This window comes from Lethenteron reissneri, chromosome 12 (genome assembly GCF_015708825.2).
Source record: "Lethenteron reissneri isolate LAM-NWPU_2019-01 chromosome 12, ASM1570882v1, whole genome shotgun sequence".
Classification (NCBI taxonomy): Eukaryota; Metazoa; Chordata; class Hyperoartia; order Petromyzontiformes; family Petromyzontidae; genus Lethenteron; species Lethenteron reissneri.
The window spans coordinates 11,083,709-11,106,459 of record NC_083790.1 but is presented as its reverse complement, the minus strand read 5'-3'; the positions used below and the strand labels follow the sequence as shown (position 1 = coordinate 11,106,459).

Below are 22,751 nucleotides of genomic sequence, written 5' to 3'. Positions count from 1 at the left end.
CTATCAGAACCACAAGTGTTGTGGTTAATGCAGACATGATTCCTTGTAAAAGGTTTCAGTATGGTGTTTTAACATTTTAACACCTGTTTTTAGCCAGAAAAAAGGGGAAAACCTATTATCATATTTTGGTATTGGCAAAGGAGGCCCCAACAATATATTTATTAACGGAACTTGTGAAAGGGAGCGCAGTATGGCACAATTTTCCAATGTGGCTCCGCACACAATCCTGTAATCTAGTAGTAACCTCAAGGTTGGGTAGGTGGACCATGCAGAGATGGAGCCTCCATGAGACCTTGCCACCTCGAGTGTTGATTTATTCCAGGTACTGATTTCCTCCCACGTTTCCTGATTTCCCCCTTCACTCAAAAATGAATTTTCTGAACATTACAAAGCAGGACCCTTCTCAAGGGGTCTTGACACATAGATGTTTGCTGCACAATGACCAAAAAGGCCATATTGCATCAGCACAAAGATTACATTTTCTATTCAAGCAGTGTGTGAGTGTTTTGCTAATTGTGTTTGTGAACCATTGCCAACGCAGCATCATCATTAAATGTTTAATTCCAAGGAAGATACTCCTAAAACGTAGTCATGAGATTCAGTGGCACATTCTTGCCATGCATGTCACTGCATTCACTTGTAAAATGAACCAAAATATACACACATAGTCTCAAGTCATTCAACTCCGGTCATCTTTATTTAAAAGGTGAATCATTATTCAGGTGCCTTTTTTGAAGAGAGGACACCCATGTAACTATAGTTGTGTACGAACATGTTTAAATCAATTAGACGAGCAAAGCACACGGCCAATTCTTACAACAGATGTCGTAAGACCAATTATATCTACTTTGCAAAAAAGGTTCCATGTAATTCCGTGTATACATTTCCAAACAATGACAACAATTAAAGCTTTACCAACATATAACGTGACTGGCTGTAAGTAGCAACTGGTCTAAAGCCCAGTTTACTGTAATTTTAAACATAACATTAATTCTAAGCAATCATAGCAGAAATAACACAATAAAACATTTTCAATATGACACAATACCAAAAGTGCATTTAGGTATCTGTACATGATTTATTTATATTCATACTGTCCTTAACCCACTGTCCACCCCACCCCCACACAACTATCCCCCACAAAATTTATTTAAAAGTAAAATTTTGTTTTATCGCGTTCAAGTGTTTCATGTGCATTTTGAGTGAAGAGTAAGTTTGGGTTATAAATGGTCCATGGTGGGTGAATGTCCAAGGCTTGTGTTGAGAAGTAGGTCCTTATTTTCCGCAGGCTACTGGCAGTTCGCCCTGCGAGGGACAGACAAAGTCGTGTAGTTGGTGCATTGTTGACATCGTTTATTTTCGAGAGCCCTCTCCAAAATCAAACAGTTCCCAGCCACATTGGTGAAACAAACATGAGTCGTGAGTGCTGGACGGAGTACACTGGGAACGTGAATTTTCTAGAGACAAACAAAATATCCTTGTGAGTAAAAGTGAAACATGAAAATACCAAGTGTATCTTTACTCAGATGAGCAAGCAGCAGGTACTCATAACATCTGGCATATTAGTAAGATAAAGTAATGATGTTCTAACTCCATGCCAAACCAATTCGGTTGTTCTATGGAGATGTTGGTTCCTGTAATGTCAGAATTCAGCACTGCGAAGTGAAATGCGCTACTACCAATGCTATCGTGGGCGTGGCGCCACTTGAACTTGTAAGATAATACAAGCCACAATGTGGTGTCGTGGTATAAAGAGACTTGTACTCACGATAATAGTTTTTTTTACCCTTTTATCTGGCAACAAAACTGACACCTTTTTTGTTTTGTTGCCAGATAAAAGGGTAAAAAAACAAACAATTATCATATTTTTTTACTGGCAAATGATGTTCCAATGGTGTAAATACTTGTACTCATGTCTGGGTCTGCACGACATTTTCGTGGTGCTATTGGTGACCATTAACTCATTGCAACTTGTTGTGAAATGGGTGTAAGCACAGGTGGCTGTCTGCATTCATGTTCAGGTGCCTCAATGGTGTGCCCAAGTGCTCGGACGTGGTCATCGTGACCTGACTAAACCACCCCAGCCTCCCTGTGTTTGTCCTTCCTTAAACGCGCGACCTTCCAGCCGCCACTGCCGGAGCTTGTCACGTGCGTCAGTGGAGGCACAGCGAACTTGTTTTGACATCATTTATCCGTTAAGGGCATTTGATTTTTCTTTGTTAGAGCAGCACTCAAAGAGAACCAGACTACAAAAGCTACGACTGCACAAACGTACAACGTGGCAGCCTGCTGTGTACAGTGTTTCCTTCGGTTTGAACTGCTTCCTCCGGCACGTACCTATATAACCACACCTGTGTATGTATATATGAACATGCGTTGTTGAAAGTGTTACTTTTGAAAAGAATACATTTTTTTGTTACCGAAGACTCGGGGTTTAAGAGACCTGTTTGAAATGTTATTGTATTTATATAAGGTGAGTAAAGTCACGGATAACCCCACAGATAATAGGATCCGTGATATTGTTTCCCCATATCGCAGATAAGAGAAGTTATCTTGTAATAAAATAATTGTCCCAGCTCTAATGCTTGAGCCTCATGGTCATCAAAATATTTATTTTTTGCCTGATATAAAATTTTAAACGAAGGTATGTTCTTACCTTTTACAGCATTGTTATCCACATGTTAGGAGTAATAGAAAGAAATAGGACCGCGGATAATAGGAGTTTTTGTGGACCCTACAGCTGCCGCGGATAATAGGAGTCACAGGGTTACGGAAAAGAGGCGTTGTCCTATAACCGACTACAGTATATTTAAATTCGAATCGACTACTTTTAGTGGTTAATTATTCACATCTTCTTTACTTGGTTGTTGTTAACTATTTCCGCATTTCATTTGCATACATAGCGCACTGACAACGATTGCTTAAGGGCGCTTTATAAATTAAAATAATTATGATTATTAACAGACGTGATAATTTTTTCCAACTATTTAAAAAAATCTTATTTGATTAGTCGCGCAATTGAACTAATAAATGGTCGCGTAATGAATAAGGTAAATAATCAGATAACCCAGCTTTACTTAAGAGTCATGGATTAACGTGAGCTATTTTGGCCAAACTGAGGCCATTTGGAACCTTATGGTTCAGTGAAAACGCCCTGGACTTAAACAGCCAAACTCAGGCAACTCAAATCTGGTGTCCATTGCTGAGTTGTTTAACTTTGCACGTTTCTCACTGGGTTTGAGCTATCAGCAGGCAGATATGTGTAATCCAATTCACCAGGCACATGTGACATTTTATACTAACCAGAAATTGACATCACAGGTCTTTATTCTGTTCATAACCTTTGATGGGGCTAAACTACACAACTGCTGGGCTGCACATTTCAGTAGTAATGTGTACATATACATGTACAGCCGTTTTGTAATCAACTGTTGGATGAAGACCTCCCTACGCCATGCGCGTTGTTGGGGTGTTATGGTCCATACTTTACCTGCTGGTCAGTGTGGGCTGAAGGTGAGGATCATAGATATGGGAACATAGAAGTACAGTACCGACGATGGACTTCAAGGCCCTGCCGTCTCCTGCCCACAACGTGGCTAAGTAGACCCTATGTCAACCTCTGCGTGCCATTGTGATTACCCATCCAAGCACTATGCGGGATGATGCCTGCTTAGCTTCTGATATTTGACAATACAGAGTGCATTTCGCCATTTGTAGTCACATACCCCAGCTATAATGGCAGGTGGCACAGCCATCAACTCTAACCGAAGGGCTCATGTTACAATTCCAGTCTGGAATCGACTCAACCTAATATCCCCGAGGTGGCAAATCAAATGTACAACTGGTTATCGAGATAGTGACCACGGCCATGGGCACGTGTATTTTTCCATGTTGGCCTCAGGGCAATCATTGAACACGAGTGCTTCCCACCCCCAGTGCTCGAGATACTGTCTTGTTTGACACGCGTGTAGGGATGCTGAGAAGGGAGCCCTAATTAATGAAGAACTTCACGCAATCATTCACGGCATAACGAGCCACAGCTGGTGTTGTGGCTTGGTAAGCAAGGCGTGGATCGCTCTGATTGGCTGAGTGGAGCAGCCAATCAAATCGAATGGCCAGAATGGCTGGGGCAGCCATCTGATTGGTCATCTGTTTGAAGCAGAATGTGGGCCCGGGATTTTAAAAGGGGTCAACGATCGATGAAGACTTTGGGGAAGTGAGGGCCGGGAAAAATAAAGGGGCATCCGACAGTTATTTGGGGCCCTCTCCAATACAAGTCTACGCAGCGAATCAATAAAAGGGACGTACACGTGTATTGTAGCGTTTGCTTTCTGGAATGTCGAGTGTTCTTACCTTGTATGCACTGCAAACCATCGGAAGGAGTGCCTCCATTGCCTTGTTCTGGATATCCTCCGTGTGAGCCTACATAGGAGAATGGTTCACAACGATCATAGGGACAAGACAAGGAGATCCAATATCACTGAACACCTTTGGAAATGGTGATTGATTGCATCCAAGACAATGGTACAGGAATATCGATACATGGTGAACATATACATAAATTATGATTAACAGACGATTGAGATTTGCTAGAGGAAAAATGTCCAGTGTTGCAAGAAAGTGTTCATACATTGAATAATTCAGCAAAAAATGCAGGACTGAGGATCAATGTGGAAAAGACTAACACCATGGTGTTTGGAAGCCAACATTCAGAATGAAATTATGATAGGAAACCAAAAGATAGAGAATGTACAAAAATGTGTCTACTTGGGAAGCATATTGATCTGGCAAAATAAGTCACAACAGGATTTAACAACATGCACAGGAACAAGCAAATTAGCTACAAAACCAAGCTGAGAATCTTAAAAACATGCGGTTTCAGCACATCTTTGTATGCCTACGAAACTTGGACACTTTAAAATCCTGTGACAGGGACAAAATACTGGCATTTGAAATGTATCGCTTTAGGAGGATAGTGCATCTTAGTTGAGCACAAACAGTGACACACGTAGGAGTAAGAGAAAGGCTGAACGTAACAGAGGACTTGATGCAAGTGGCACTAAGTAGGAACCGTGTTAGTTTGGGCCACACACATGTAGGATGGAGAACAACAGGAAAATAAAAACTGTAATGATGGGAATAATGGAGGGAAGTAGAAAAAGTGGAAGACCCTGTAGAGAATGGCTGGACGACATCAGAGATTGGTGCCAGAGAGATGTGGCATAGCCTCAGTGTGTTGGCACAGGATAGAGGGATGTGGAAACAAGTGACACAAATTGCAGTGGATACCTGCGGGCTTTCTGCCCATGAAGTTTGATGATGATGATGAGCCTACATGATAGAATGCACGTCCTGTTTATTCCAGCTCTAGTCAAGTTCATCCGTCGTTCGATGGAGAGATTAAGAAACTGGTTCGGGACTGCCAACCGAAATGAGCGTTTCACCTCAAAGCTCAGTGATGCAGGAAGACACTTTAACATTGAGTTTAAGGAACAGTCTTGAGTACGTATTTTAAAATCTGCAGTTCCACTTTTCCAGTCAACCCAATAAGTATGCACCTTCCGCCTTTGCCACGGAAGTAACCCAAAGTTAGATACTGTCACCCAAAGTTAGATACATATATATACAAACACAGACATAATTTCAACCGTGATGATGGTTACAAACTGAGTAATCATTGGAAAGATGTGATTAACCATGCAAAAAAGATTTAACTACACTTATTTGGTCCATCTTATTTGACAGACAACTATTACAGGTTATTGATAGACAGCCAGGCTTGTTTTACCATGTTTAGTTGTTTTCTTTTTTCACACTATTGTTATGTAGGCCAGGCTTAGTCACAAACCGTACCTCTCCATAACAAAGGCTCAGCCTTTTGTTATGCAGTCTATTCTTAGTCTTAAGCCTCACCTTACCATATTAATAAAAGTGTGCCGTACTTGGTCCTTCCCCTCTCCAACCATTATATATACGGAGTGGTAGCTCTTGTAATCTCTCATTTACTTGATACAGCTGTCGTGGCTGTGACGGTTCCACCTGAAGACGGAAGCTTGTGTTGCCTCCGAAACATCGTGATTTTTATTTTATTTTACTTTTATTAATTTTAATGTTTTACCTACGTGACTTTACCGAAAAAACCTAATAATATGAATCCTTGCAGTCACGAAAGCTTCAAATCTAGAATTAGATACTGTCGTAGAATTACTTGTGTCTGTTAAATGTGTAGTGGCGTTAATGTTGTCACTATAGTGTTAAATTGTCATGGATAGACTGTTCTCCGCCACGAGAATGTGGAATTTCCACCACCAGCTTAGGGTTATCAACAGAACTGAGCACCACCGCTTTGCTAACTTCATCAAGGATCCCTTTTGACTATTTTCTTGTGATTATAATACAATAGAGTTCACTCAGAGTTTAGCAAAATCAAGTTCAATGAAAAGATCTGTTTATATTTAAAATAGTTTGTGTATTCCTTCATGTCTGGGTTAAGACCATAAAAAGCATTCAACACTTGAGAACCTTATTTATTCTAGATTTGAAGTTTTCGTGACTGCAAGGATCCATACTCTTTGTTCTTTTGGTAAAGTCACGTAGGCGAAAAAATAATAAAAATAATAAATAATAAAAAAGAAGGGGAAACATATTTTTATTAAATTTCTTATTTTATTGTATTATTTTTTCACCTACGTGACTTTACCAAAAAAAACAAAGAGTATGGAACCTAATTTATCCATAAGTGACTGCTAAGCTTCAAGCTCAGGATCTCAACATTGCTGGCTCCGTGCTCTAATACGGCGATTATGAGACCCCTGACCCACTCGGCCAACTCTAACTGGCTAAGTGATAAAACAACCCCAGTTTTATGAAATGCCATCTTAGCAAGTAACCCATTTTACAGAAGCTGTACAAAACGGCCCATTAACAGAGCCTTTCCTACACGAAAGAAGAGGGATATTACTGTGTACAGTAATACACGGTTGCTGATCTTTCACTGAATCAGAACTCGTGGTTTGATGAAATGTTGTATGTTGAACTTCTCTCACACCGTACGTAGCCAACTGTGCTAATCGGAGGTGCGGGGGGAGGACAACAAACTAAGCACAAAAAGCTATTTTAAACAACTGAGTTTTCCATCTTAGATTTTAAAGCGCATAAGCTCCAGTGGCTTCCTAATATCGGAAGAAAGAGCATTCCAGACGGCCGCAGAAGCACATCCGAAAGCACGTGATGCAGTGACCGTCTTTGTAAACGGATGTCAATGCATGCCTGGCAGAAAGAACTCCTGCTAACGGCCCTGCCTTCGTCATGAACCCACTTGCTTATGTCTACGATTGTTTCTGATATCCTTAAAGCCCAGCTACTACGAAGAAAAGAAGTTTCAAGACAACATGATTCAAGAAACAGGGAAACATGTTGCCCCGAGTGGTTTCTGGCTTTTACTTTCAGCTGATCAAAAAACATTTCCCTTTGGTCATTCATAAAAAACTCTGAGTCATCGATCACGTGACTTTGAAGCTTGAAAACGTTTTCCCGAACGATGTTTTCAGACAATATTTGAGGAAATACGTTTCTGTAAATTAGTTTCCAGCATGCTTCATTGCCATTACGTGCCACTTGCAGCTGCACAAACCTCCAACTGCGGCAACTAGTAATGATGATGGTGGAGTTGGCCCGATGGTTGAATGGCTCATAATCGCCCATGTCCGAGCACTGAGTCAGTATGGATGAGTTCCTGAGTTGAAATATCAGTTTAGCCACCTGCGATGAAACCTGCGCATTCATTCTCAAGTATCACGAGTTGATGGTCTCTCTCTCCCAGTCATTAGTGACTACAGAGCAAAACATAGAATTTCAACTATTTCATAAACATTTATATAAATCAGCTCAAGCTTCCTGTAATTCACTTGCCTACTGTGTCGGCACCCCCACTCCAAATCCCTCCGCTCTCCCCACCGCCCCCTCTGAAAACCGATGCCGCTCCTCTGTGCAGCAACGTTGAGGCCCTGATGCAGCCTCTCCCCCCACTCCTCCTCACCTTTCCTGACCCTTTTCTCCCGTTTCTCCATTCATGTTCCATCCCTTTCCTCTTATTTCACATTGCAACTCTTCTCCTCTCTTGTCTGTCCCATTCCATTTTCTTTTTCCCATTCACTGTATCCTTGACTCCACTCCCCCTACCCGTGGTGTGCCACGGGTACAAAGTTGCGAGTCGCTATGATCGTTTATCATTCATGGTCTGAAAACTACAAATTTCAGTTGGACTGTCATGCAGTGGACGCTATTCTCAGGAGGTTACCCTGTAGGTGTCCACTGGCCGTGGGTCGAGAGGCCTCTTAAAGTGACATCATAAGTACCATTGGAACCTCATTTGCCAGTAGCAAAATATGAGAATTGTTTTTTTACCCTTTTATCTGGCAACAAAACTGGCACCTGTTTTTTACAAGGAGTCATGTTTGCATTGACCACAATACCTGCAGTCGGAATGCAAACAAAAAAACATAACTCTGATAATGTATGCACTGTCCTTGAAGTTGATTAGTCGACACCCGAGACAGCTTTCCTTAGAGCCTTTTGGCGTCATCTGGTCCAACACCATGTGAGACTAGGCTCTATGATTGCTTTTTCATTGCTTTCATGGCTTTATTTTGGTGATTTCGAAAAGTGTTTTGGTTTAGCCATGTTTGTTTGTTGTAATACAAAGTTAGACTGATGGCCTTAATCTAAGTTGTCTTATGGTTGTTGTTGTTGTTTGACTTGCATCCCACTGGGATTTTTGCACACAGCGTTGGTGTACGGTGTTTTTTCTGCAATATTTTGCTGCCTTTTCTTGGATTTTCTGTTTGCACTTAGTCGAATATTCACTTTAGGATGTTTTTGTTCATGTTTTTGTTTGTTGCGATTGCACCCGATTCAAGAGCCGAATGGCTCACAGGGCTTTACCTAATAAATGAACTTGAACTTGAGGTATTGTGGTCAATGCAAACATGACTCCTTGTAAAAAAGGTGTCAGTTTTGTTGCCAGATAAAAGGGTAAAAACCAATTATGACATCATAAGTAGTTATTCACATCGCCTTCCGCAGCGCTATCCACTGGCATGTTGTAATGTTGCACTTCTCGCCAGGTGAAACCCAACCGGGAATTTCTTTGTCTCACGACGGTACTAATTGAGTGTTATTTGGATCTAAGTTCAAAGGAACCTGATGATTATGGTGTTGATGGCAGTTATAGTGACGATGATGGCAAGTATGCAATAAGCACTCACCCCATTGAAGACGATCCAGGGGACGTATTTGTGAGGAGGGTTGAGGGCGTCTGTGAGCTGGGCGTTGCTGTGCATCAGCTGGTTGCCCAGAGTGCCATTGGCACACGTCTCAACCTGTTGCCAGTTCAGCGTTGGGGCCAACAAGGCCGCACACTAAGAGAGAGACACACACGGAGATGGCTTTTACAAATGTAAAAAAAAGTAATGGATCTACAGATGTTTTTTTATGCAACAAGACGCGAGCCCGACATATCACGCCGAAAAGTACAATTATGTGTATACCTCTTCTTGGTTCTTTCGGCAAAGTCACGTAGAATGGAAATATTAAAATAATAAAAATAAAACATAATAAAATAATTCTCACGACGTTTCGGCCAAAACGCAAGCAGCCGTCCTCAGGTGAAGAACAGGTCTGTCGAGAAGACAGAGTCTGAATGAAACACTCCAGGCTTGGAGCGTCTATTTAAGCTGGGTTAGAGGGAAAAGAGAGCCCAGCTTAAATAGACGCTCCAAGCCTGGAGTGTTTCATTCAGACTCTGTCTTCTCGACAGACCTGTTCTTCACCTGAGGACGGCTGCTTGCGTTGTGGCCGAAACGTTGTGAGAATTATTTAATTATGTTTTATTTGTATTATTTTATTATTTCCATTCTACGTGACTTTACCGAAAGAACCAAGAAGATGAATCCCTGCAGTCACAAAAGCTTTAAATCGAAATTTATGTGTATACCGTATACAGTATTTGAAAGTTGATGACAAGTGGTGAGACCAAATGTGTACCTGATATCAACATCAGATATAAATGTTGTAATAAATTGGCAGTAACACTTAAAACACCGTTTCAATCAAGTGGGAAGACGGAAGAGAGCAATGGGGTCCAGAGTTAAAACTTCTGTGCAGCAAGTCATCTGCAAGGAGATGCAAGTTGAATTGTGAGTGAAAGATTAAGTAGCATTAGCAGGTTGACAGATGGGTACAAAGGGCAATGACCAAATGACGACTTCGTACAAAAGGCAAAGGGAGGTAACAGAGCAACTGTGAGATACAGTGAGGCAATGGAGAGTGACGGGGCTGTATCATCAGTGAGGTTAAAAAGCTATTATTTGGATTCGACCAAGAGGGTTTCGTATTTCCTTGTGTCTCCAATACAAGCGGTCACCACCATGGCTCGGCTGAGAGTCGAGTGCATCAGGCTCTCTAGTGCCTCACCTGGGATGCAGCTGAGACGGGGTCTTCTGCTGCCTCCATGCAGTAGATGATGGGCAAATGATCGGCATTGTTCGGCAAGTAGTGGATCAGGCAAGCCTGCACGGTGCACCACACGTTATATAATAACAGGATCTCAGAATATTGGGATGCACAACTGCTTTTGCAAAAATGAATCGAGCCCCCCCCCCCCCCCATTAAACACTAAAGTGTGTTTCTCTTTTCATGCTGTGGAAATGTAATTTGCATGCATAAAAGTTATATAATACAACTTTTGTATACCCTGGATGAGACGCATTACATTAAGTGAGAAACCGAATTTATATGAGTTTTTTTCGCTGCACTGTAGTTGGTAATTTAACAAAGACTATAAAACGATATAATTTAAGAACCTGATTCAATGACTGCCCAAATATGAACCCAGGATCACTAAACGTGCCGGCTCAGTGCTATGAGACAGATATTATCACCCCCACATTTGTATTCCAAGTATAGATGGACATTCTTCATTGATTTACCACTTTATTTATGTGCGTGCACCATGTGCAATCAAAGTGCAAAGTTTACAATCCAAACCGTTCAAATAAGTGATTAAGCGTGTAGTGTAGCCACACTTATTTTGGCTCAAAGTCAGCATTTCTACAAACTTGGAACTTTGCGAGTCCTCACGCCATGGCAGATGCCTACAGATTTTTTTTTAATTCACCCTCTTTCATTTCCGCGTGACTTCTCTGAAAACCAACCCTTAGTAGTCTTGTGGCTCAGACTAATTTTGTGAAACCACCTTGCGTGCTTTTTTGGAATACGGCCAACTTTGGGGTGACGCCATTGTTTTGAGGGTACAAAACCAACATCAAATATTTCACCAAGTTCCTTGTGATAACCATACAATGAATACATTATTATTGTTAACCCGTCCGTGTTCCAGCGATGCAGTCCACGCACACAATTTGCACGACTTGAAATTCCGCGGTCTTTTGCGTCATGAGAGCCGGTTTGCCGGTCTTCTGCCGCTGCACATGGAGTCTGCTCGATCGTTGGCGTTGTAGCCCCACAGGGTGTGGTGGCTGTTGGTGTCGCCAACGCGGATTGGTTTGGCGGCGGTAGCGGTGGGCACGGTCATTCTACGCACGGGCCTTTACGGCTATGTAGCAGGGTGAGTTGTCGGGCACGACCTCGTACCCAGTCCTGCAGGTCGGTCTTCGTGTACGGTGCGAGGACGGGGACTTCCGGACGCGAGGGTCTGACCCGTTTCTGTTTGAGCGAGGCCGTTATTGATCCGGATGATGGGTTTCTTCCAGCGCCAGGACGCCGGAGTGTCTCTTTAAACCCTGGGACCTTGGCGATTCAATCTCATTTAGCGCCAGAGATGCCCTCGGTGTTCAGCCGCGTTATTCGCAGCGACGGGCGGACATTCAGATTTCTGTGGCCTTGGGAAGAAGGGGCCGTTTGTACGATTGCTCACCATGCCGGGATACCTTTGTCGGGCATTCGGCCGCTGATTTAATGAAATTCGTTTTGCTTTCACATGTAGAAGGGAATATAATATTGTTGCTGTTTTATGTCGTGGTGATGACGATGCGGTTGTATGAGATATAATAAGAAATACCTCCAATGAATGAAGGTGTGCGGGTTGGTGATTTCAAATGTAACCTCTCTGGATAGCGGGAACTAATAAATTAAGAAATGGCTCAACGCGCGAATAAAACAATGAATTAACGAATCGGGTGTGTATTCATGCACGCACTCACCTGCAGCAGATTCCCAAGGCATTCTTGGGGGCCGTGCTGACACGTGAACACCCACTGATCTCCGTCGTGTTTCTCCTGCAGACAGTGAAGACAAATGTGCACGAGCTACCGAACCCTATGACGGAGTTCGTCGTTACCCCAAGCCCCCTCTTTAAATGCAGGCGTCACTGGGACCCCTCTCGCACGTTAAACACATTAAAAGCCAAGTGTCGGCAAACCCAAATAAACAATGGGCGATGCTCATCTCCAGTCATGGACCTGTGCCAGTGGTAGAAATTCTACGTTCCTATAGCAGGAGTTTATCAAAGGAACTCACTATTAGCTTCCCACAAGGCAGAACTCATGATTATAAATCAACTAAACGTGTCTCATATTCTTGGTTCTTTCGGTAAAGTCACGTATAAGGGAAATAATAGAAATATAAAACAAAAAAAATTCTCACGACGTTTCGACTGCAACACAATCAATCATCATCAGGTGTAAAAATCCACATTATTTCCCTTCTACGTAACTTTACCGAAAGAACCAAGAATATGAATCCCTGCAGTCACGAAAGCTTTAAATCAAAATTTAAACGTGTCTCCCTGATTAAAAATTAGCAGCGGGGACTTTGCTCGTGATTTGGTGAGCTAGTGCTGCGGATTCCTCATTCTTATGGCAGTGAATGGTTTATCCGTCGGCCAACCACGATTGAATTCTGAAAGGGCTGGTGGGACTTGAACTCACTTCCTTATGATTGTGAGTCGAGCGCTTTGCCACAGTACCGCTTGGCCAGAGGTATGTGCGCGCACACACAAGCATACGCACAAATGTGTGTCTATATATTTATCGGTGAGTGTGTGCACCATATCATATGCACGTTTTTAGTGGGCACTTGTGCACATGGGTGCAATCAGACCAAGATATTTGCATGAATCTCAGAGAACAATACAGCACAGCCGGGAACACCTACGGCCATGCATTATGTTGGCGATGCTGCTGCTGTTCCATTGGCAGTGGTGTGCAAGCATGAATAACAAAATAACTCAACTATACAACTATAAACTATTTTTTGTATTTTACCAGGTAAGGCCCACTGAGCTGTGTAACTCTTTTTCAGAAGCCACCTGGCCACGAATGATAGCTCAACGAAGTGGCTCATCATGGAGAAATGTTTCGGAGCTAACTACTCGAAATGTACGTTGATTCTAAATGTGAATGGGAAAACATCGGGGGATCCGGAGAATAATCGACACGACTACGGGGAAAGAGACCCGTAAACTCCAAATATACAGCAGGCGTCGGGGTCTGGATCGAACCCACGACCTCCTCCATATCAGGCGAGGGAGTTAACATCTCGCCACCATCAATACAAAATATACATCATAGGCTCAGGAAATGGCTCTTCTTCATAGAACATTGAAAAATATTGTTACGTGCTCTGAATGCGGGCCATTGCCCAAAACGTCACCTATTATATACTTGAAAATTGTACGTTTGAAGCTGGCGTTATTAACGAATGTTTTTTTTTCAGTCATTTACCGTATCAATGACGAAGCAAAACCTGAACCGATACTGCCACGAACCGATACTTGCTGTTTGTATCACTACCGACAAAATCACGATTGTAACGGAGATATGGGGCCGTCCATAAATGACGTCACGCGATTTTGGACGATTTTTAACCCCGCCCCCCCCCCTTGTCACACAGCGTCACAAAAAGTCAGACCCCCCCCTCAAATATAACGTCACAAAGCTTTGCCCCCCCCTCCCCCCAAAAAACATTTCCATTTTGAAAATAAAACATGCTTCAAATCGCTTTAAACTATTGTCATTGTAGTGCGTATTTAATGTGGCGCTGCACTCTGATGTAGGAGAAAAGTTTATTAAAAAGTATATTTAATCAAGTAGAACGTGTTGTCTATGTTTATTTAAAGTTGCACATTTTGATGTGACGTCACATTTCTCAAACCCCCCCCCCCTCGTCACACATCGTCACAAATGTCTGACCCCCCCCCCCCAGGTGCGTGACGTCATTTATGGACGGCCCCTAACGTGCGTGTTCTGTGCGGTGTGCGCGCGCGCGTGTTTCTCTCATACCTGGGCATTGCCGTACGGCACCAGGGTGACGTTCATGATGTCCCCCAGGAGGAGCCACGTGCCGTAGAGCTGCCCCGTGGTGAAGGCGCGACACCCGGGACACAGGGACTCCGCGTACAGCTCGAGGCTCACCGCCTCCGCACCGCCGCATGCACGGCCATCCTGTCGCAGGGCAACAGTCACCAACAAAGAGAAAGATTCCTCCCCGCCCCCCCCGGGTATGGCCTTGAACAGACTGTTGGGGGCAGGTGCTGTTTTTAGCGAGCACCTATGGCGCACGAGGAGGTGGTGTGGGTAGTAGTCACCAAGCCCGGCCGACTTCGTCCCCCCCCCCCCCCACTGCAATGCTGATATTTACAAAGCACACCAGCTGCTGTACTCATTTAAGGCTGCGTCGACCTAGGGGAAGGCCGCCCCGCCCAGGACCGGCTCAAATATTCGCCACCGTTATTGGCCCCGAGCGGCAATCCAACACGATCACCGTCGTCGTCATCATTAGCATCAATAGCATCACCAACACGAGCAGTGACACACCCACGTATGTTCTGTCCCAGGTCGCCATGACCGCCACCATCAACCACCATGTCCTCATTAACTACGTCGTCATCAGCATCAGCCTCATCGGCATCAACATGAATGTACTCGTAAATACAGGAAAGGTAAAAGCGCAGCCGTCGAATTGCTTGCTCACGCCGCTGCCGGCAGATGGGCCCGCAGAACCAGGGAGTTCTCTGGGGTGTCCAGTCTCCTCTTTCTTCCACACCGTTGGAAGAGGTGGGCTTAACCCGCAGTTTACCCCATCACACAGGACCTGCCCATTGACGGTGGATAACCCACCGATTCTGCTGGGTGGACAGAGGCGGGCGTGTGGATTTCAGAACCAAACTCATAGCCGCTCATAAGTAGCGGCGCCCTATATAAGGGATATTCTAAAAAAAGAGACCGTTTAATGTAACTCACACCTGCTTAACAGTGTATATACTACTAATAATAGAGGAATACATTGACCTGGCAAAACATTGCTGAGTAAAGATTCGAATACAAAGGAACCCCTGTGTAGAATGTTTTGTCAGACTTTGTTTAGTATGGTTTTACATGTGGTCAGCATCTGGAATTCCCAGAGACAAAAAACAGAAATAGCATGTCAGAAGCCTACTTGCTCTACTGCCTCATAGAGCCACCTTTCTATTTGGATAACGCACGCAACATCATCAGGAGACTCACGGCCCCATCTCTGCGTGATCCACCAACCTTGCTTCCTCGTCACTGGATTAGAGATGGGCGCTACCACGGTTGGGAATTTAAGGCCGACCAAGCAACATCGTTAAGTTAAAGACGTTGATTAAACCATGACATGATGAACATTATGAACATTTGTAATCATTTGTTTTTCTGACCAATTAATGGTTATCAGTGACCAGGCTGAGACAGAGTGGCTCAGATACTATTCTGTTGGGAGCCTGGAGATTGTATTCAAGACTTTTCAGCTGCTGCATCGATAACTTATTTTTTTTTACTGGGTAAGGCCCACTGAGCTACGTAGCTATTTCTCAAAAGCGACCTGGCCACACAATTATAGTTCAACGAAGTGGCTTATCAAGTGGAAATCTGTAGCAGCCAAATATTAAACGCGTGTTGATTCTAATGTGGAGGGAAACAAGGGAGGACGCGGAGAAAATCTACGCTACCATGGGGCGAGAGAAACGCAAATTCCAAATTCACAACTGGCGTCAGGGTCGGGATTGAACCCACGACCTCCTGCATACCAGGCGAGGCAGTGAACATCTCGCCACCGCGGGACCCCCACTCTGATACCACAAACATGAGCATCTGTCACCCGAGCCACCTATCCCACACAATGTAGCGTTGTACCGTACTTAAAGTTACTGCAATACCTAGGAGGGGTCCGCGTACCCCAGGGGGCTTATGACAATTCAGATACCGTGATCCATTACCCCTGATTAATCCAGGCTTTCAGCTGCCCCCGATTAAACCAGGGCATTTCTGCGTGAAGGTCTCAGCCTGGGCCATCGGTGACTTGCTCTGAGACCCACTGGCTTAAGAAGAGACAGGGGCGCAGGTGTTGTGGTTATCTAGAACGACTCCCTAAACCAGGGGTCGGCAACCTACGGCTCCGGAGCCGCATGCGGCTCTTTACGGGCTGCTTCTTGACGATGAGTACGTATGTACTCAGATGCATTGCGGCTCTTGAAATACTGAATTTTGTACCGAATTGGAAAGAAATGGCTCTTCTTGTTATTTTGGTTGCCGACCCCTGCCCTAAACGTTTAGAGACATCACAAGAGACACCCACACACGTTTGGCTACAAAAATCGTGGCATTTTTGATGCTCCGTGTGTTTTTTTTTTCTCCCTTCATTCAACAAGGTGACACAACTCTGACCAGATGACGCTTTAGATACGCAGCATTGCACGAGCAGCAGGCTCAGTACTGAGTCGGTCAACTTCTTCTTTCGCATGGCTCATGTAGATGCAGAGCTACAACTACAATCTCACATTCAGGTCAAGTCAGATAACCGTGCGAGGAGTCGCGGAGTGTATCGTCATCGCTGTGATGTCTCCTTCGTATTTGTGGATCGGGCATTGCGTCGTTATACGTTGTGCGGCCTGTTCTGGATGACCACAGTCGCACACTGAATAGTTTTTTTACTGAGTCATTAGCCAATATTCACGTATATTTACTATGAATATGGTACAGCAGTTCAGTTTAACGTGGCTTGTATGCCAACAAGTCAAGCATTCCCTTGCTGGTCTCTCATTCGGAAGCTGTAATTTCGTTACATCCTATGAGCTTACACTGCACGAGTTTCACAAAGAAAACCAAAGTGAAACAAATGTTCAACAGAGTGTGTCAGTACTTGTGTAAAGACTGTGCCAGTGAGTCTCGAGGTGAAGACAGGGTGTCAGCGAGGCTGGATTCAAAGACAAGGGTGCCAGCCAGTCTGGAGTTGTCTTGGTTGGGAGATTCCTCAGAGTGTCCAAAAGAGACAGCTGCGGAAATTCCCCCGGAGAATCCACGAGGATAAAAGCAGGGCAAGATGGGATGCTCGGGGACTGCGGAGATGGACTTGGGCCATCGTCGCTGTCTTCACGTCGTCGCGGTCCTCTCGGTCATACGATCTCTACGTCGGCATGATCTCGTGACGACGGGGCCCTAAGCTACGTTACGTGAAATAAAAGAAACCTCGAAAGTTCGAGCCCGGAGCCATGACAACTTGTGTCAGGAGTGGGGTGAATGCATGCAAGTGTGGCAAGGGTAATTCGCGATCGCATTCGCGAATAACAGGTCACCATGCATCCGTAACCCAACCAATAGCCACATGGGAACCATTCTCTGAGTAGGAAACCCCCACGAAGTTGAGAAAACCGGATTCTCAGGTGTAGCGAGTTGGTTGTCTCAGCCCGGTCACATGCGGCTGCCCACACACACACGCACGCCTATCACATTGTACATCGGCTCTGTCACTTCTATTATATTGATGCTTGCTGACTACAGTACAAAGTGGCAAGGGATAAGGGATGGGGGTCAGGCGGTGACCAAGGTGGAGGGGAGCGAGGTGGCGGTTGCGGCGGTGGAGGCATCAAGGGCGTGAGGTGGTGCTGGTGGGGGTAGAGAAAAGAGGAGCTGAGGGCAATGCGAAAAGGGGACAGCGAGGGGAGAGAGTAGCATGTGGAGATGGCGTTTGATGCCTTCACAGTATCTTGAGCGACAAGGGATTTGCTGTTGTTGTTACGGATTACACATCCGACAATGAACACCCATGTGATCGGGCACGTGGAGCACGGTATATTATATATACATACAATTATGAGACAACACAAAGCAAAAGAGATACCTTGCGATAAGGAGAGGCGTCACAGGGTTTTGCTTTCGGATAACCATGCGCATTGTTTGCCAGCAGAAGTCCCACCACTAGACCGACAAGCACTCCCCATGACATCATCCTGAGCATCAAACTTTGTCGCTGGTCTAAAAAAAATGCGAACGTTTTATATTCAGCTGCCAACTTTACTTTTGCTAGTTTTACAACAACAACAAAAAAAAGATCGGTGCTTCTTCAACCACGGATTTTCAGCCACTGAGTTGCTGCTGCCTGCCGCCGCTGCCGGTTTATATACAGGTGGGCCAAATGACGTAGCAGAGGGGGAAAGATCGTAGCGAGCGAATGATTCACATCGCATTGTCAATGCTTTTGGCGTTGCGTAATGCGTCCAACGGAATGCCAGGGCACAAAGGGCAAGCCAGTCTTGGTAATGAGCCTCAGTGTTTGATGCCAGCCAACAAAAGCGTTGGGCATGAACTGTCTGACGGAAGAAAAAACAAAACGCTTTGACATTTGTAAAGTTATACCACGCGTGGGAAATGTGAATAAAGAATATCTTCAAAGAAAAGTTGTAAAAATAATTGTCAAATTAAGTGCTCGTACAAAGTCAGATGTTGAAGCCCCCCCCCCCTTACTCAAATGAACACCAATATTATGATTCTTGTTTTCTCTGATTGTGCTGATTTGAGCAGCACAGCCTCACCGAGTCCTGCCAAGTTTTCGGAGCAGGGTGTGACGCTGCCACGTGGACATTTGCAGATAGTTTCCTTTTCGCATTGGGATGTTTGGTATAAAGTCAATATTACCAAGACAGGGCCCAGTCTGTCCACATAACAAAAGTAGGTACTTACTTAATCAACCCCAGCGGGATTGTGGGTAGAATTAACCCCCATTCTGGATTTGAACTCACAACCTTCTGATTGTGACGCAAGTGTTTTGCCACAGAACATGCATTCCCGTTTGCAGTACAGAACATGCAACTACATACATATCGTATGTACATGTTTACCTTTGCATGTCCTTTGTACAATTGCATTTCTGGTGGTTGCGCACGCCTACGATCCAGCACTGTGGAGGCCAGGTTGGTGGCTCACACGAATGTTGTGAAATTCCCTTCCGGTGGACGTTGAGGAGGTGCAATGCCCTGGATCGCCAGGAGCAGGGGCTACAGCAAATATGGACTCCACACGTTTCGTCTGTACGGGATAGAGCGTTGCCCCGTCGCACTTGTGGGTTTTCGTCGGGTGCTCCGGTTTCCCCTTATATATTAACGCATTAACTGGCCAATGAACACCTCGACATATAGAGGATCGCAGAGCTTTGGTGGAATTTGGCACCAGCTCACCACCTCTCTACTGCTTTCCCTCTTGTCTGTGGTCCATCCTCACGTCTCTGAGTCGTTCTTCTCTCTTCAGGAGTGAGCAAATACTGCTCATTGCAGACGTAGAGTCCTTTGTAAAGCCAGTGCGTCAAATATAACCTCCAATTAAATATCGAACTCAGGTCACCGGGTTCATCCTGCAATGCACTGGATTCCCAATGTATTAATATCTCACAGGTGGCCGTGTGGCTTGATGGGATAACCCTACGCCTTCGCAAAGAAGGTGGCGAAATGTTAACTCCCTCGCCTGGCATGCATGAGGTCGTGGGTTGGATCCCGATCCCGACCCTGACACGGTGAGCATAAATTCCCCATACTGTACCTCTGTTTTTAACGCTATTCTGGACTGAGAGATCAGTATCGGGGCATCGGGGCTTTCCACCCATCCGAATGCTATCTCCTACAGGGCCACCCAGGCGGACAATATGAATACTGCAGTTGGATGAGATCGTCTTAAAATATCAAATCGTTCAGTTTTGTTCTTTATTCGTAAGCAGTCGATAGTAGATAATGGAGTCAAGAAATATGCAGCTTGGTGTACACGTGTGTGTACAAAAACGCATGTACAGCCTCTTTGGCAATCCACTGCTGGATGAAGGAAACTCCACGCGCTGTCGGTCTTGGGTATTGTTTGACCATACTTCACTACCTGGTCAATGCCGATTGATCAAGGCGGGGAGCATTGACGTAGGAGTAAGTTCAGTACAACAATCTTTGAAGAGTGCGGTAAAGATCAAGGGAGCAGCATGGCGATGTCTCACTTACTCCACTAGAGGGCGCGTGAGGGTATTTGGTCGATTCTTCTACGTTGGCCGGGCGACTTTTAAACGGTGAAAAGTGTGTGGAGTACCCACGGGTTACCCCACCAATCACGACCTGCCGATCGACTAACTGTAATTGTACCTGCAACAACAACCGCCATTCGCCACTAAGTGGCGGTGACGTCACCACGACGCTTGTGCCAGGCCAAGTGCACCTTGAGGCCACGTGAAGTGTCGAACGCCCGCTGGCAGGAGGTCACGGGGCAGACCCAGGTGCCACGGGTCGACTGACTGTGATTGTACCTACACATATATATATACATACACCACTCGGTGAGCAGAGGCTGGGGAATTTAAGAAACATGCATCATTGTTTCAACTGCCACGCTGGAAGATCGATCGTGCGACCTTTAGTTTGGCAATTCCCGTGTGCACTGACCATTGCACCACTGTGGCCGCGCGTGGTGTTAGCGTCACATTCTCCCCCTGCCAGTGCACGCGCAGGGCAGATAACTAACTTGATATAGAGTTCCACGTGATGTACAAAAAGGCTTTGTGACCTTGGGTAATAGACTCATTTTTTTGTAATGATTCATCCAAACAAACAACAGCCCGTGACTCCGGGACCCATGGCCCTGTCCCAAGTGTGAGTCAATGCACGCGCATTGAGAACCACGAAAGCGTTTCTGCTCAGTCTGCAGCGTCATGGGCAAGGGTCGACAAACTCGTGATTACCAGAGCCACGTGCAACTCTTTATAGTCCACGGACCCAGGCCCAACACAATTAACTTATTCTAATAGGGGGTTTCCCCTTTTTTCTGGCAACAAAACTGACACCTTTTGCAAGGAATCATGCTTACATTAACCACAATACTTGCAGTCAAATGCAAACAAAAAACAATACTCTGATAATTTATGCATTGTCCTTGAAACTGATTGGTCCACACCAGAGACAGCTATCTTTAGAGCCTAGTCTCATATGGTGTTCGACCATATGACGCCAAAAGGCGCACAGTTCTAAGACAACGCTACTCTCAGAGTAATGAGAGCTCGGGGGGAGCAGCTACATCATGGGACCTCCATGATGTAACTTATTGGTACCACCTGAGTTGGCAAAGTCTAGTAATGATTTTTGTAATCCTCCACGTGTGTGGGACATATTCTGATATGATAACCTTTGCGGAGTGGCAACTTAGTTATAGTTACCATGACTTTTATACCCATACCCTATGACAGGCATCCGGAACGATGAAATAGGCATTATTAATGGAAAACGACCTAGACCAAAGCCAGTTAGGTCACAAACTGGTCTTTATTGGTTTAAATACACAATGAGAAGACAGGATAATAAAAAAATACCTTAGTGAGGTAAGGAGCTACTTGAATATTATTAACATTGACATTCGCATATACTTAGTCAATGATACATGTAATCCCATATATATATTATTAGTGATATGTATATGTGAAGAAGGTGACATTATTGTTATCAAGCTCTGTGTGTACTTAAATGAGGATAACCAAGTCTAGAATCACCACACTGTGCATCAATGTATACTACTCCATAGGCCTCTATGGAGATGGTGTCCTCAAGCTGCCCCTCACCAGTCTAACCGAGGAATTCAAGTGTGCAAAAACCAGGCTCCAGATGACACTGAATGAATCTCGAGACCCAGTGGTGAGCAACAACGCGCCGACCTTGGCAACTGGGCGCAAATAGAGGCCAGGAAAAGCAGTCCAGGAGGCAACAGCAACCCTCAGACATGCTGACATTGTGGGTCAGGTTCAGCAAGGGAGAGGAGGCCTTGGGCTAACTAGCCGTGCTGCTTGGAGTAAGGCCACTGCACCAGAGCGGCGGAAGATGGTAGTGCAGGAAGTACGCCATCAGGAGGAGGCTGCAAGGTGGGCCAAGGCAGTCTTTCTTGCCAAACAAGGACAGTGGACTCGATGGGACAGTGTGGAGAAGAGGAAGATCAGCTGGAAGGATCTGTGGGCCACGGAAGCGAGGCGGTTGAGCTTCTCCATCAGAGCAACATATGACATCCTTCCAACACCAGTTAATCTTCACCAATGGTATGGTGAAGATCCGGACTGTGCCCTCTGTTCCATGCCAGCCAACCTCAGGCACATTCTCACAGGGTGTAAAACAAGCCTCACCCAAGGACGCTACACTTGGCGTCACAACCAAGTCCTTAAAAACCTTGCGTCCACCCTGGAGGACAAGCGAGCTGCCACCAACTCCCTACCACCCCCAGCAGCATCACACCCCTTACGGACGACCTGTGTCCGCGAAGGGGCTAAACCACCGAAGAGCGGCTCTACACCAATAGAGCGAGACCAGCTGCGCTTGGCCCGCGACTGGAAAATGCTAGCTGACATTGGCCGGCAACTTGTGTTTCCTCCGGAGATCGCAACCACCACCCTAAGACCTGACGTGGTGCTCTGGTCCCGTTCGCTCAAGAAGG

At 45.1% G+C, this 22,751-nt stretch overlaps 1 protein-coding gene across 1 annotated transcript; it reads right to left on the bottom strand.

The window, feature by feature from the left end:
- Positions 1 to 675: 675 nt before the first annotated feature.
- LOC133341891 (gamma-interferon-inducible lysosomal thiol reductase-like) lies at positions 676 to 18,391 on the bottom strand. Its single transcript, XM_061550703.1, has 7 exons — positions 18,157 to 18,391; positions 14,301 to 14,462; positions 12,222 to 12,296; positions 10,474 to 10,569; positions 9,267 to 9,419; positions 4,354 to 4,422; positions 676 to 1,305 (listed from the first exon to the last, which is right to left on the bottom strand). The coding sequence occupies exons 1-7, from the start codon at positions 18,271 to 18,273 to the stop codon at positions 1,276 to 1,278; spliced, it is 702 nt and encodes a 233-aa protein (XP_061406687.1). The 5' UTR covers positions 18,274 to 18,391; the 3' UTR covers positions 676 to 1,275.
- Positions 18,392 to 22,751: the final 4,360 nt, after the last annotated feature.

What these genes read in the sequence shown, in the direction of transcription:
- LOC133341891 (XM_061550703.1), bottom strand. Translation starts at nt 18,273, where the DNA reads ATGCTCAGGATGATGTCATGGGGAGTGCTTGTCGGTCTAGTGGTGGGA. An exon ending in ACGCCTCTCCTTATCGCAAG is followed by an intron (nt 14,463 to 18,156) that starts GTATCTCTTTTG and finishes GCCCTGCGACAG; the next exon opens with GATGGCCGTGCATGCGGCGG. An exon ending in TGGTTTGCAGTGCATACAAG is followed by an intron (nt 1,306 to 4,353) that starts GTAAGAACACTC and finishes TGTCCCTCGCAG; the next exon opens with GGCGAACTGCCAGTAGCCTG.